General features: G+C 37.2%; 1 protein-coding gene across 8 annotated transcripts in view; it reads right to left on the bottom strand.

Annotated features, from left to right (window-relative positions):
• Positions 1-2,480: 2,480 nt before the first annotated feature.
• Positions 2,481-16,819, bottom strand: part of CSGALNACT2 (chondroitin sulfate N-acetylgalactosaminyltransferase 2) — a 56,180-nt gene continuing 41,841 nt past the window's right edge. The window contains exons 4-8 of one of the 8 annotated variants that reach the window (XM_037002821.2): positions 16,584-16,685; positions 13,321-13,499; positions 11,681-11,775; positions 10,140-10,221; positions 2,481-4,582 (exon numbers count right to left, since the gene is read on the bottom strand). In XM_037002821.2, the coding sequence (XP_036858716.2) occupies positions 4,293-4,582; positions 10,140-10,221; positions 11,681-11,775; positions 13,321-13,499; positions 16,584-16,685 (748 nt within the window). In that variant the 3' untranslated portion in view covers positions 2,481-4,292. The other 7 variants (XM_073241134.1, XR_005057119.2, XR_005057120.2 and 4 more) reach the window with 7 other exon arrangements.

Below are 16,819 nucleotides of genomic sequence, written 5' to 3'. Positions count from 1 at the left end.
TACATAAATTTCCCATATAGAAAAGTTCACAACCAGGTGGTTTTCAGGCAGTTCTGCCAAATATTCAAGGGAGAAATAATTCGTCTTACAAAACTTTTCCAGAAACAGAGTAAGAACACCTGTAACTTATTTTTAAACTATCATAACCTTAACAAAAAAGTCCAACAAGGATGAGAAAGGACGGCAGAGGCAATCTCATGAAGAGATGGAAAACACCTGAAATACATATATACACCCACACCCACACAAATACATATACAGGCAGGCAAAGAATACTGTGTGTGTGTCCATATGCAAATCGATCCAACAATGTACAATAAGCACACAACATCATACCCCAACACAGATTGCAGTTTACCCCAGGAATGCAAGGGTACTTCAGAAAATTAATACAATTCATCAATTTAACATATTAAAGATGGAAAAAAATCTTACCTTCATCTCAACAGATAGTTAAGTTTTTGATAAATGTTCTCAAGCATGATAAAAACTCACCAAGTAGTAACAGAAGGTAACTTTGTGAACTTGATAGAAGGTGTTTACAAAAACTCCTCTGCAAATGCCATACTTACTGATGGAACACTGAGAGTGCTCCCCTTGATATCAGAAACGCGGGCAGAAAGCCCACTTTTATCACTTGCAGTCAACACTGCACAATAAATCCTAACCAGCAAAGAAAAATAAAGATTTAAAACTTGAAAAGAAACATAACTTTCACTTACATATGTTATGATCGTATAACAGAAAAAAATGCCAGAGAAACTAGAAATACATTATTAGAATTAAATGTTTTTGGCAAGGTTGCTCAACACAAAAGTTAACACACAAAAGTCAATTTGATTTCTAACCACAGTAACAATAAATATAAATAAAAGATAGCTACAATGGCATCAAAAAATGCAAAGGAAGAAAAACCTAAAAAATAATACATGTAAAAGTCCACTGTGCAAAGAAGTACAAAACTTAATTGAAAGACAGTTAATACCCTAAAGAGATATGTTGTTTGAAAGATTGGAGGACTCATATGATAAAAGATGTCAATTTTCCCAAGGTCAGCTTATAGATTCAGTGAGACTCCAATCAAATTCATACAAGTTTCCATGCAGCTTATTCCAAAATTTATGGAAGTACAAAGGCTACAAATAGCCATGACAATTTTTAACAGTGAGGTGAGTGGAATAGCTCTCAGAGACACCAACTTGTTTAAAGTTATGGTAATTCAGAACACAATGTAATGGCATGGTCACGTCGGCACCAATAAAAGCCAACTGAACAGACTGGAGTCCAGAATCAGACCTGTGCATGTGTGGACATCTGATGGGTGAGACTGGTTTTGCAGGTCAGTGGGCAAAGCATGGACCTTATAAGGTGACACTAGAGAAAAGTGAAATGTAATCCTTAGTCATGTCATAAATAAATATCTCTTCACTCAGGTTAAAGACGTAACAGGAAAATGCAAAGCTGTGTATGAGATATTCTGAAGATAATATGAAAAAGGGCTTTAAGATACACAAGGGCTTTAAGATATCTTTTCCCATTTATAAGGTAATTAGTCAATAATAAAGAGTAGATACAAAAAGGAAAAAGATCAGTCACATTAAAGTTAATTTTTATTCATCAAAAAGTACCATCAAGAATGGGAAAAGGCAAGCCACATCCTGGGAGAAGATATTTGCAAACATTCAACTAACAAGAATTAGTATCCAGAATATGTGCAGAATTCCTGTGAACTGATAAAAAGGGGCAAAAGACTGGAGATGAAAATCATAACTGCAGTTCATGCCTAAAGCCCACTAGATTAGCAAGAATTAACAAAGCTGACAAAATGAGGTATTGCCAAGGATGCAAAGTGAACCCTCTCACAGGGCTAGAGGTGGTCCATGTTGGAAAGTTAAGTTGCATGTGCACACAACTGATGACCTAGCATTATTATTCCTAGAAATTCTTACACACTTGCAAGAGACATGTAAAGCAGTATTCATGACAACACTGCACAACAGCAAACAACTATGAACACCCCAAATTTATGAACAGAATGAGTAGTGTAAGATATTCATACAGTGGAATATCAGTTTTAATTTATAAACTATATAAATTTATACATTGATAAATTAATACTAGTCATAACATGGGTGAACCTCAAAAACATAATACTGAATGGAAGAGAATATATAATGAAATAGTATGTATGTAAATTCAAAAACAGGCAAAATAATCTATTGAGTAGAGATATATGCATGGTTGGAAACAAGTGAAAAATTTTAAAAAATCAAGACAGTGACTACTATGGAGACTGGGTATGTGACCAAGGAGGGGCACACAGAGGCCTTTCACTGGTTATGTTCTATCTATATCTTAATCTGGGTAGCTGGTGAACTGGTGTTTGCTTTATTATTCTTTAAATTACACAGTTACATGTTACACATTTTTCTGTATATTTTACAACAGAAAGAAATTAATTTAGCACATTTTCATCGAACTTTTGGTAATAAAATACTTTATTGGTACCATTTAATGTCAGAAACAGTTTTAAATGTTTACATTGTTTAGCTTCCATCTTTAAATTAAAAGCTAGTTTAAAAAAATAGGAGAAAAGGTCAAATCACTTGATCCTGTCAAAAAACGAGGCTGCAACGTACCTTTGCAAATAAAACATTTGCAAATAACTGGTTCTCTCACTTGAAATACTTTAATTCACTGGTCTTCATAAATAATTGTATATAAAAGGAGACAATGGCCTGAATATTTTGCAGAGAATATTCTACACATGTTAAAAAACAAGTCTAAGTTTACCCCAACTTAAAACTTTTAAGAATAATTAGTAAGGATTATTGTAAAATTGTATTCATGTAGCACCAAGAAATTTGGGATTTGTAGTATTTCAGATGATATGATTTACTGAACAAAAAGCATAATGAGTTTTCTTCTGTGAATTTTCAAGGGTTTATATATAAATAGAAAGAAGACAATATAGGTCCCTTTTAAAAGCAGAAGTTCAAAAATCTATGCATGCCTTTTACCGTATCTCCAATTTCTAGGTCTAGCAATTGACCACATGGTAAAAGATCCAGGTGTGATAAATAACATAGTATAGTTCTATCTGAATATAATTTATTATTCATCTTGTCTCATTAATATAATTTATACCTCAATTAAAGCATCATTCTATCTGCAAGTAATATATTTCTCTAAAATATTTTGTAATTCATATTTCCATTCAGACTACCTACCTCTTGTTTTTCTCAAATCAGTGTGATCTTATGGTATACCTCATTAAGTTGTTTTTTCTCCCTTCAGTGAAACTCTCTCTCAAAGTTTTATAATATTGCAAATACAGATGTAGCATATATTAACATATTAGAAATAAAAGGATAATAAATACATATGGATTCATGCTAAATGAGACTATGCAAAGCAAAAAACCACAAGACAATGTCTGCTCATCCACTCTGAGCCACCACAAGAAGGCCTTCATAGAGCCCTGGTCACATGAACTGATGTTCTCAGGCACATCCTAGCGTCCTGAAATCCAATACAGTTAAATGTTCTATCAAAGACAGTTCCATGTTTATTCCTTTTTGTTCAAAAGAGTCTACAACAACTTTGACTACTAATCCTCAACATGACGGTAAAGTAATAACACATTATATTTTTAATCAGGTCACAGATTCTAACCTATGTATTTTCTTCTATTACCTATTTGTTTAAAAATAGACATTCTAGAGGCTAAGCAACATTAAGGGGTTTTTGTTTCTGCCTTCTCGATTGGTGGTGGATTTTAGATGTGTCATTTATTTATCCTCTGCTTCAGAGAAAAAGGATTCTTCAAGTAATTGACCAAAGGTCTTCATTTAAAAATCATGCAGGTTGGTTGACCCAGGGGTTGGCAGGTGAAGAGCACTTGTCCATGCACCCCCTCCACAGCTCTCCATCCTCTATAAGGAATGGCTGCTCCTAACCCTCCACGAGCAGAACATATTCCATTCCTCTGTTCCGATGCAATCAGGACACATCAGAATGTGGGTGCACGGCAGAAACTAACTCAAAACTATTTGGGGACAAACTCTGGATTTTGATTTGTCATTCCAAAGTGCAGTTCTCTCATGAAACAGAGGCTTTGCATTGAAACGCTTGCTTTTCTTCTTGTATGAAGTTAAATTGCTAAAGTAATGTCAGAAAGAACACAAAAGATGAGCATGTGTTCTGTGAAAGAGGCACTGCGTCTGGAATCGGAATTAAGGCTAAATAAATAGAGCTGGTTTGTGGTTCAGACAAATGTGTCAATGATTACGTTAACCAACTTCACTATTCGTCCTGTATGCCTGCTTGTGAAGATGCATCTCTATCTCCTCCCTGAAGACCAGCATCCCCAGATGTGAGTGAGAGGCCTCATTCATAGCTTTAGACTGAATGCACATGCGGTACTGCTCCGGGGTCAGCTCATCAGCACAGCGTTTCTCATGCCAGAGGTGGAAAAGACCAGGTACTGGAGTCCGAATCACAATCAGGTCACCATGTAAGTATTTTCGATAAAGATGAACATCTTCTCCACCCCAACCTTTCACTTCCATGTCAAATCCACCTGCAGGATCAAAATTGACACTATAAGTAAGTGCCTGGCAGCCAGAGCATGGCCAAACCTGACAAAGATTGCAATGTTCTGCCTCAAATGAGATGACTCAGTACAACTCCAGGACACCTGATGTGGAGGACTGATGTCCTGGCTTGGAAGTCCAGGGACCAGCTGACATCTAGGAGCCCAAGTCTGTTTTTGAGATTATCAAAATGAGATAAAAGTATTTCAGAATGCTTTGCAAACTCCAAAGTTATAAAGAAAATCTATAGAAAGTCAAAGTCAAATATAAATCACCCATAATCTTACTGCCATTAATATTTTATTGTTTTCTAACCTTCTAGACACAGGATTTTCTGGGTCACAGAAAACTTCCCAGAGGTGAAAACAGAAGAAATGGCCAAGCTAGAGATATGTATTTGAGAATGGCACATGCATGATTTAAAGCCACTGGAGTGGATGAAGGAGTTTCGAAAGAAAACAGGGCCTAGTTCTAAATGCTAAGAAATGCCAACACATAGAGGTTAAACAGGCAGAAAAAGATAAGTCAGCCAAAGAGACTGAAAAATGTCCCCACAGAAGGGAGAAAATTCTGGAGAATGTGCTATCACAGTAGTCAAGTGAATAAAGTGTCTTGAGGAAGAATAGGTCAAGTGTGTGCTGTTCAATTAAGAGCTTATAAAGAAGCAAGTAGACCTGGTAACATAAATGTCATTTAAACTTTACCTAGAACAATTGGAACAATGGGGCAGAAGGCTCACTGGCGTGGGTGGACACAGGAAGTGGGAGGTAAAGTTGAGATTATTTTTACATTGATACAAGATCAACAATAAACTTTTTAAAGAAGTTTTAGAAAGAGCTAGAAAAGATTAACTGAGAAAACTATTAATTCTTTAATTAAGAGCTAGGTTTCCAAATTACATCTTCTGCCAAATAATTCTATGCCACTTAATTTTACACTCATAGGATGACAATAATTCTGATACCTCTAAACAGTATGAAATAGTCACAACTTTCCTAAATTCTATATTGGATACATCTTGGCTTTTTTTCCTTGTAGATATGAAAAAGCTCTTCAAATATCAGAGATGGCACAGATAACTAAATGAGGGACTTCTTTCTAGTTTCTAGTCCAGCATGTACAGAGTTTAGAGAAGAGTTTTAACAAGAAGTAAAAAACAGAACAAATTGAAAAATCAACAGTTCTCCTCAGATTTCGTAAAGAAATAAGGTCACAGGGCAAACTGCTACCCCAACGTTGGAGAGACAGATAGGTTAAGACAGAGTCACAATTATTAGAGCAGAAATCACTGTAAAAATTTCCAGGGAAACCAGTACTGAGGTAGGAAAATCTAAACTGTAGATATTTGGTGGGTACCTCTGAGAGCTACAAACTCCAGGGGGTCCAGTCATAGGAGGGCCCCTATGCTTTTCTGAGTTTTACCTCTAGGAGTCCTACCAGGTTCTCTCGCAAGGAAAACTGGAAAAAAAATCTCCCAGTGCTTCCAGCAGGGGGTGAGGGAAAGTAATCATTCTGAAATATGCCAGAATATTTTGCTCTTTTTAACAAGCCTTGCCCTCAAGAGTAAATATTTTGTCAGAGTCTAACCTATCTGGGGAAAGGGATATACCCAACTCCTCTCCCAGCTAACGTGAAGGGGAGTGTCTGAGAAACACTTGTGAAGTTCATGGTCCAGAGCACAGGCTCACTAAAGTACTGGGACCTAATCACAGGATCACAGAATGCTTCCTCTTCTCCTGCACCATACCACTACATTTCTAAAGGCCTATTTACTGCAGTTCCTTTTGCCCAATACACACCATGTTCAGCTATAAAGAAAAAGTTAGGCATACTAAAAGGCAAACAGTTTGGAGAGACAGAGCAAGCATTAGAACCAGACTCAGATACGTCAGGGATGTTGGAATTACCAGACTTGGACTTGAAACAACTATGATAAATATGCTAAGGACTATAACAGAAAAGGTACATGACATGTAAGAACAGATGGGTAATCTAAGCAGAGAGAGATTCTAAGAAAGAATCAAAAAGAAAAGCTAAAGATAAAAATACAACAGAAACGAAGAATGCCTTTGAAGGGCTTAACAGTAGAGTGGTATTAGCTGAGGAAAGGATCTCTGAGGACAGGTCAAGAAACTTCGAAAACTAAAAAGCAAAGATAAAGAAGATTGGGTAAAACCCTTCAAACCCAGAAAAGAATATCCAAGAACTATGGCACAACTGCAAAATGTATAGGATAGGTGTAATAGGAATACCAGAAGGAGAGGAAATAAAAGGAACAGAAGCTCCAAATCAAAAAGGCCAAATTCTAAACAAGCTCTGCTGAGAGAGCAAGGGCTCCCTTCCTCCCCCAGCCCACAACTGCAGGGAAGAGCCTTCACCCAGGAGAGAGCCAGGCTCTCCTGTCCCTACTGTGTCCTGTTCATAAAGCAAGGTTGTCATTCTGAGAGACAATGAGAGCAGTGCCTCAGAAATTTTTTCCCAGGGGAAGAGGTGGTTCATAACAACCACCACTCTAAAGCTCTTCCCAAAGGAGCTGACTTTATTTGACACAGTGTGCAGAAGATTAAGCCTAAGGGGGGCTCATGTAAATAATGGAGATTTTCATTATAAGTAATTAATAAGAGGAGGCTGGTAGCTCTATTTGAGCAATAAGCTAAAATGTAGGCCAACTAGTTTACTACAAAGAAAGAAGGAAAGAGACAGCTAATAAGAGCCCTCCCGGGGTCTGAACAAGCCTGGAAGACTTGCCTCAAAAACTGCCCTGCTAAAGGGCTTGATTTAATGGGGTCAGACTATGAAGCAATTTATGCTCCAGAGCATCAACAGAAACAAGGAGCAATTACTGGAGCCTAACAGGTGGGAGTGATATCAACAGAGGCATGGAAAGAAACGGTAAAGGGGAGCCTTGCTCAATCTAATGCCATCCCAGGTGCACATGCCCTGAAAGGTGACACAAGAAGTGACATAGTGGAGGTGGGGAGATGGAATTCACTGAAGTATAAAGCAGTAAAGCCAAGCCAACAAATAAACGAACAAGCAACAAGAAAACCAAAGAACGGCCCTGGAGTCAGGGGGGAATTAATATCCAGAATTACCGTATTACTATCATCCAGTTTTCAAAAAAGAAATTATAAGACATGTAAAGAAGCAGAAAAGTGTAACCCATATACTCAAAAAAGAAAAAAGCAGGCAACAGAAACTGCCTGTGAGAGGGCCCAGATGTTGGTTTTGACAAACATTTCAAAACAACCATTACAAGTATGTCAAAAAATTTTTTAAAATCATGTTTAAAGTAACAGAAGGCAAGATGACAATGTTTCATCAAATAGAGAGTATTAATAAAGAGATATCAATTATAAACCCTTGAACAACAGGTTTCAACTGCATGGGTCCATTATATGCAGATTTTTCTTCAGTAAATATATTGGAAAAGTTTTTTGAGATTTGTGACAATTTGAAAAACGCACAGATGAACCACATATCAAAAAAAATTTAAGACAAAATTAGGTATGCCCAATACTGTATTATGAATATGACTAATACTACATGCCATGAACATTTCATAATGATTCCTTAGCTGTAGGCGAGGCTGCAGTGAAGTGATAGCATGATCACACTAGGCTGCTGTAAGCAGCCATACTGCTGTTCCTTCATTATCAGTGCATGAACTGCTATACCTGTAAAAAAAAGTGAATTTCACATTTTCTATTTACTGTCTAATAAGACATGTAACATCCGGTGTGTTTTGTATCATGTAAAATAATACTTATGTAGGTATTGACAGATGACTCTTCTTGTAAATAAAAGATGTGAACTTACAGTATTATAAATGTATTTTCTTTTCCTTATGTTTTCATTAACATTGTCTTTTCTCTAGCTTATTTTACTGTAAGAATAAATTATGTAATATATATAACATACAAAATATGTGTTAATCAACCATAGTATTATTGGTAAAGCTTCCAGTCAACAGTAGGCTAGTAGTAATTAAGTTTTTGGGGAGTCAGAAGTTTATGTACATTTTCAACTGTGTGGGGGCTCGGTCTCTCTAACTACTGTGTTGTTCAAGTGTCAATTGATAAAGAAATAAATAGAAATTCTAGAGTTAAAAATTGCAATAATTCAAATGAAAAATTCATTCAAGCAGCCCAATAGTGGAGATGAACAAAAGAATCAGCGAACTTGAAGATAGATCAATTTAGATTATGCAATCCAAAGAAAAGAGAGAAAAAGGATGAAGAAAAATGAACAGATTCTCACAGAAATGTGGTACACCATTAATTGTAGCAACTTATGTCTAATAGGAATCTAAGGAGAAAAAAATGAGAAAAGAACAGTGGGAAATAACAGGTGTCAGAAGACAGCAATGTATCCTTACTGTTTTATTATGTAAGAAATCAGGGAAAAGGGCATTCGTTTCCTTTAGTAGTCCTTTTATTGCTATTGGTTGATTTTCCATTATTCAAGTGTTATAAAGAGAGAAGGTGGAAGAATTTCCAAAGCAAATGGCTGATTATAAAAATGAATATGAGATGGACGTAGAAAGTACATAATATATACTCTTATTATAAAATATGTATATGAATACATATATGTATATATACAATACATAAAATATATAAAATATAATCTTACATCCTGTGGGAAAACAGCTACCAAATGAATCAGGAGACATGGAACTGGGTTTCAGCCTGCTTTCTTAAACTATGCTCTGGTACTTTATTTTTTGCTGGGTAAGGCTAATGCTGGGCTCGGGCAGGAAGCACAGACCAGATTGTTCATAGTTATCTTTGGTGTAGGGGAGAGGATGACTAGGCCATGTCCCCATCCAACTTCAACCAGAGCTACAAAGAACAGTTGTGTTTTCTATGTCTTTAATATTTGGATTTTTGCATAAGAGGTCGACAGATAATTAAAGCAGGTTTGATCTCTAAATAAAAAAATATATTAGCATGTATAATGTGGGGTGGGGCACAGGGAGGGCTGTGCAACACAGAGAAGACTAGCAGTGATTCTACAGCATCTTACTGTGCTGATGGGCAGTGACTGTATTGGGGTTTGTGGGGGGGGCCATGGTGAAGGGGGGAGTCTAGTAAACGTAATGTTCTTCATGTAACTGTAGATTAATGATACCAAAAAAAATGAAAGCCCTTGGAGTAGATAATCTAACATTATTTCTAGCTGTAACAATGCAAGAGTCCAGCACCAAAAGTTATGTAGAGAGATCTTTTGTAGGAGTACTCGTAAGAACTACAAATATGGGTAACAAATCAAACAGATGTTTTTAAAAACTAGTGTTTTGATTTTAAAGAAACAAATAAATATTATATTATACTTTTATCTTTATGACTTCAGTTTTGCTAGCCAAAGATATTAACTATAAACTCACTTTACTTTTCATATCTCCAGACTCCTCTTTTCAGCTAATTTCAGACACTCATAATTTAATAGGAAAACACTCAAATCTGAAACCTTTTAGAAAAATGCTACAAGGTGCTACAGTAAATATGTGAAGTCCTATCCTTAAATGTAAGGTATACTTACCAATGGTCAGAAAATCTGATCGATATTGACAAGTCATTCCAAAGCCAAAATCTCGCCAAAAACCAGAATCCTTTTTATGAACCTTAAGTTAAAAAAAATTTTTTTTAAATTTAATTCCAAGAACTAGAAGTTTTAATTAACAATGCTCTACCTTTTAGCTCCACACACATTGCCTCAGCCTGCAGGCCAATCCTGCAGGGGGTGCCTGCTGCTTAGCACAGCCCAGAGAAGCACACACACTCCACCACTCTGCCTTCAATGAACTCAGAGGATGCAAAGCAATGCCATCTTCAGTGCTCTCCCGAACACGTTCCAGTCTGTCCTCTCCTCCATCAGTCCTGTGCCAAATACTGCCACCTTAGAGAAATTTCTCGAAATTTAGATATTTTAGTGACACCACTCTCATTTTCTAATACTGATACATCTTTTTCTTTTTAATAATTGATTTTTACAGAGAATTTAGGGTGTCAGATAATGCAGATGTGGGTGCTTGGGTTGCCATTTTTGATTCGATTATATTCTATATTCTTAAGTAACAGTGGCCTACAGATGTGTACCTGCTTTGCTGGGTATTGGTATGAATATAATGCTGGCCTCATGAACTAATTATGTATTAAGGAGATTATATGGCACTAATATTACCTGTTCTTGGAAAGTGTGGAGAAACTCACCAGTAAAACATTATATGTATGTACCTGCAGGGTGATTTTTTGATAACTGTTTTAATTTTTAAAGCAGCTCTTAGTATCTTGAGCTTCCACCTCTTTAAATTTATAAAATATTACTAACATGAGTTTTTATAAAATACTAATACAAACTTAGCTCATGTTAATAGTTTATACATTTAAAAATTTTTCATTTTATTTAGAATGTTTTAAACTTATCATATAAAATAGATTTTTCTCAATGTTTTATTATTCTAATTGCCAATGTTTTGTTTTCCTTTTTACCCTGAACCTGCCCACTTTATGATTAAAAATCAACATTAACTTATTCATTTTGACAAATGTACCATGGTTAGAAAGATGTTAATATTAGGGGAGAATGGGTGATGTACAGAAATGCTCTATACTACCCTTATAACTTTTCTGTAAACCTAAATTATTCTAACATAGTAAGTTTATTAAAAAATTTTAAAAGACTTATGTAAGTATAACCTTGTCAATAATTATAAGTTCTGGCATGTGGCATTCCCATGCCATGACTTTCTGCATAGGATATTATTCTTTCTTAGTTATTTAGTAGTTTCTAACTTCCAGTTAACCAGTTTTTTAAAATTAAAATTTACTTTTAGTATTACTAAAAATATGTTGGCAGAAATGACTACAACTTTCACATTCTTTGTAGCCTCAACTTTTTTTTCTCATCCAGAATGACCCTTAATTCTAAAACAGTAAATGTGAAAAGCATTTTATTGGGGGGTGGGGTGTGAAAGAGACTATGAAAATGTGTTTATAATACCTAAAGTTTTCTACTTGTGAACAGGCATAAAGGGAACTTGCAAGCGTCTGTGGGCCTTTCATAACTGCCAAGAGTCTTACCAGCTGCTGCTCCACAGGCGGCGGTACTTCCTGATTGGCATACACAATGGCAGGGTTGTAAAGACTGAATACCACAGGGTAAAACACCTTCTTACCTATAAGTCAAAATATATGTTTACATCACACAAAGAAGTCATGAAATGAAGGAGTGATACGTATTCAATTTCTGTCAATATTTTGTTCAAGTCTTTCTTTGATCACGTATGATGATTTTATTTTATCAATATTGTATTTTATCAATATGCTACTGAATATCATTCTGATCTGATGCATGTGATGATGACTGTAACATCAGTAGGTCAGGATATGAAACTATAAACTTGAAAAAGCAGAGAAAGGAATAGCCTAAAAGGTGCACCACATATTTATTCCTTTGACTTTGGGGAGATGCACAAAGGTATTCTCTCAGCTATTCACTAGGGGAGCTATTTATCACTTATTATTTCATCTAATTAGCAGTTGTAGATATAGATGAACCTCTGACAATCGCTAAGAAACTTAGAAACTTCTGTTAAACTTACCATTCAAAATGAATAATAGAAACAGTATATCCAAAGAATACTGTACAGTAAGTATTTGGAGAATGAATAAAATATAGAATTACAGGTAAATTTGAATAAGATTTGGAAAAGTTGGGAAGATAAAAGCTAAAGGACCTGATGGAATAGCTTTGGCAGAAGGCCTTGTCACAAGCATTCAAACCGATGGCACTGATGGAACCTTAAAGGTTCACCCAGTAGCCCATCCACCTCAGGAGAGCACCTCTTGCTAAGACTGGCTCAGTCAGCCGTGGTAGCGTAAAGCACTGTGCTTGTGAAGTGCTCTATAGGTGATGTGGCAGGGTTTTTATTAAAAAATCCTATAATGCTCATCTTACTTTCCTTAAAACCCACTTAGAGGACAGGGAGCTCAATTTCCCAGAGGCAAATTATTTCTGGACATAAAATTTTTTTTTTTACATTGAACAAATATATTCCCTTCAGCTTCCACATTGTGAACTTCATGCTGTCTGGTGAAACAGAATTAAACCTAACCCTCATTACACTCTAGGTTCTAGAGAGTTCCTGACAACTATCTTTAACACAACTGACTAGTAAGGTACTCATTTGCAAGGTATGGATAGTTCTACATCAAAAACATTAACTATGATATTTTTTTAATACAGAAAACTTCCTTTTCACATTTAAAGTAAGATTTTATTTCTAAAAGTATCATTTGTTCATACATTTTCAAAAAATATCTACAACATCAGCAAATGTACAGTCCAGAGACCAAGCACTAGCTGTCCCTAGCCGTCTGGGTATGGGTGCCATCTGCCTGAGACAGTATGATTCTGACTCACACATCTCCATACTGTCTGCTCAGCTTCTTCTGACAATGTTGCTTCCTCCTTGTCAACTTCAAGATCTTTTACTTCTCTGCATTTGTTTATTTGGATTCAATGTAGACATTGAAATTTACCCACAAGAGAACAAGGGATATGAACTTCAGAGGGGCAAAGTTTCACTTTTCTACTTAATATTCCAGTTAAATCATGCCTAACATAACTTAAAAAAAATAATTAACTTGATTCAAAATACGGGACATGCTGTCACTGTTCCAAATTCTGCACTCAACTTATCTACCAACATTTCACGCACCTGGCTCAGCATTTAACCGGCAGCTGTTAAGGAATTCAGCTGAGAAATATATATCAACATCACAGAAAAACATCAAGACCTCTCCTTTGTCCCAAGCTCGGGCACCCACATTTAGTCCTCGTCCGCGATTAAATTCTTCATTCAGTGAGACCAACGTGTAATTGTGAAAACTAGACTCACTAGGAGGAAAGCACAACACATGGTAAGTCCCCCTTAAACAACTCTTTTCCTTCAACACAACTTACAAAATATGTTTTACATTTCAGGCATTTTATTACGTTGGTTCTACCTTCATACAAGGAAAGGATGTCACCAGCTTCATACATCTGATCATCACCAGGGGCTGATACTCATTAAGTACCCATATTTGAGGCAAGATGCTGCTCATGTGAGGTTTAAAGTGTGGAGGGTCCATGGCCCTTCAGGATCTTTAAAACCTACTGCAGAGGTAAGACGTGCACACGTGGTCCTCGGTAAGAAATAAAACATTCCACATGATACATACAAAGAGTGCTCTTGCTCTCAAGTTCTTCAGGTTTTTGTTCAAATGTCCCTTATCAGGGACCCCCTCACTTCACATGTGCAACAGCCCCGACCTCCCTTCCTTTAACCTCTATCCCCTGCCCAGCTTTGTTTTCCTCAGGACCACACACGTCTGTTCAAGTGTCTCTCCCCCTGGAAGGTGGGCTCCATGAGAGCAGGGATTTTTTTTTGCTTGTTACTATGGACACAGTGCCCCTCTTCATGAAGTAGGAATTCAATACATATTTTCTGAATAAATGAATGAACAGCAGTTCTGAGAAAAAAGACTGCTTTTGTTTGGAGTAGTTAGAGAAGATGTTAGAAGAAAAATTTATTATGCTTTGGTTAAAATCCTCAGTTCAATGATGAGTGTAAAGGTCATTCCAATTATTCTCAAAGGCCAAGAGGTAAGAAAGAAGAAAGTATTTTAAAGAACAGGGATAAGAAAAATCAGACTGGAACAGAGGGATCCTAAAATACGAACAAGAGAAGTCCAGAAAAGGAGAAATTAAAGAACTTGGTCAGTGTCCTAAAGGCAAGGGTGGTTCTCACAGTGAAGTCCCCATACCCACAACACCAGCTCCCCCTGGGAATGTGTTAGAAATGAGAATTCCCACCCCCACCCTGAACCAGATACTGGGGTGAAGCTGAGCATCTGTGTGTCTCTCTTGGGATAAGTCACTCCATGTGATGCTGATGTTAAAGCTGGAGATTACTTTTACAGAGTGTAGAATAGGAAACAGAGAGATGGAAGCAAAGATGCAAATAGCACATGGAGCAGACTCCAAGTTCTCTGAGTGCCCATGCTCGCCTTCTTATGGGATATAAATCTCCCCCTTCTTTTAGAGAAACTGCTAATCACCACCTCAACTTCCAGAACCAAGTGGAGGAACTAATCACAGAGCACCCAACCACCATAATTTCCTAGGGGTGGAAACCCAGACTCAAGCTGGGCCAATCACAATACACCCACTCCACCGGGCCACAGTGACTGGCTCAAGAGTGGGCAAAAGTCCTTCCTTCAGATTTTCTCAACTGGATCTGGGAGAAAGCTCTTTCCTCTCTGATGGCAAAGCTGAGAAGATGAGCCCAAAGCCGCCAACAGCCATATACCTCACATGTAGGGGAAGCCAATCGCAACAGGAGAATGAAGTGAACATGCAGAGAAAAACTGACAACATGACAACAAGAGAATTTGATGGTATTCAAGTGTCTATGCCTAGCCCCCATGATACTAAAGCTGTTTTGGTTGTCTTCCCCAAATTTGGTTGTAATAATCCCTTTAATTTTGGGAGTTATCTAAGATCCTTTAATAATGCTGCCTTTTTCCTTAAGCAAGTTCAATATAGGTATCCATCATTTGTCACAGAGGAGTCTGGGTTAATGCAGGATTAAGTACAGTGATACCAATGTGCGTACTTGGCATTTAGGTGGCCTAAAGATGGTACGGAGGGAAGGACAGAGGAAGGAAAAGCCTGGGCTAGGGTGGTGGCAGCAAGGAAAGGACAGAAAGGTCCTGTGCAGTGAGCAGGCGCTGGCTAATTAGAGGCAAAGAGTGAGTGAGTGACACTGTCTCTCAGACATGAAGCCCAGGGGATCATGAGAATGGGCTTTGAACAAAAAAAGGGCCTTCAGGAGGAGGACATAGTGCAGGGGGAGGAGAAGGCAATGTTTGTTTTTTATACACCGATGCTGTGAGCATCCCTTTGGATATGGACAGTAATCCCTCCTCTGTGCCAACCCCCCAGGTCAGACTCCCAAGCAGTGTACCTGGAACATAGTCGGTGGGACTCAATGAATGTTAGTTGAACGATTCGAGAAGAATGGCCGGCCAAATCTGGACTCTTAGGGAATGGCCACAACTAGCAGAAAGGTAAAGAAGCAAGTAAAGGATACAGAGTTGGTGTGGTCAGAGAAGACAATCAACCTAATATCTTACATTATAACATACTTATATTTATGAAATATTTACCTTTTACAAACATCAGAGGAACATTTCAGGAAAGAAGTACTGGTTAGGCATCAAATGTAAGAAAGTGATCAAAGAAGATGACAGAGAAAAGGCTGAATTTGGCGATTAAGTCGTTACTTTGGGCCTGTAACTTAGAGATGAAAGGCTGAGAAGCTACAGATTAATAATTGGGTGTTAAGGAACTACTAATTCATTCATTCAAATCTCTGAGCACCTACTATGTGCCAGGTACTACACGAATTGCTTGGTTAGAGAACAAATGTTCTGTGAGGTTTAGCTGTGAAAGGACAGAAACCTAACAGCAGCTCCTGGGTACTGTGGAGTCAGGTGCGGGTTTAAGGAGAGGAGAGACCTCAGCATCATTTGCAGGGTGAGAAGGAACCTGGAGAAACAGAAGTCAAGAAAGGTGAGAGACAAGTTCAGGAGATGATACCAAGTGAAGGAAATAGATTTAGGAAAAGGGAAAGAATTCAAGGAGGAAATGAAGAATAATAAATGGAGGCAAATATACAGACGGTAAGTGGGCCACAGAGTGAGAGCATCCTTATCATGCCAGGCTGTCTGCTAAGAGGTTAAGGTACAATGAGTCATTCTGAGTTGCATGAGTAAACCTAAGGGTGAAATGAGGAATTTACTATCACCACCACTCACATGCTTCACTAAGTTTTAAACAGCAGCTATTCAAAATTATTAACTCATTAAATATCTGAAATTCTCATTCTTTGAATGTTAAGTATTAAGGGCTTCAATGTGGACACAGCTTATCAACCTTGTGACAGATTCTAGGATAGACTTGACTTTAGATAGTCCTTCTTTCCCGAAATACACCACTGTGAGGTGAATTCTCTTGTCCTGATGAATACATACATTCCTAAAAGAAATGAAAAATAAATTTTGTTAAAGAAAATATAAAAGAAAGCAATCACATGAACTTTAACAAGAAAACCAATGAGGCATTACTCATTTAGAATGAAATCACACAAAGCTTTAAGTAAATACAAAAGT

Source organism: Manis javanica, chromosome 7 (genome assembly GCF_040802235.1).
Source record: "Manis javanica isolate MJ-LG chromosome 7, MJ_LKY, whole genome shotgun sequence".
Lineage (NCBI taxonomy): Eukaryota > Metazoa > Chordata > Mammalia > Pholidota > Manidae > Manis > Manis javanica.
The sequence above is the reverse complement of the archived record's forward strand: the minus strand, read 5'-3'. Positions and strand labels throughout refer to the sequence as shown.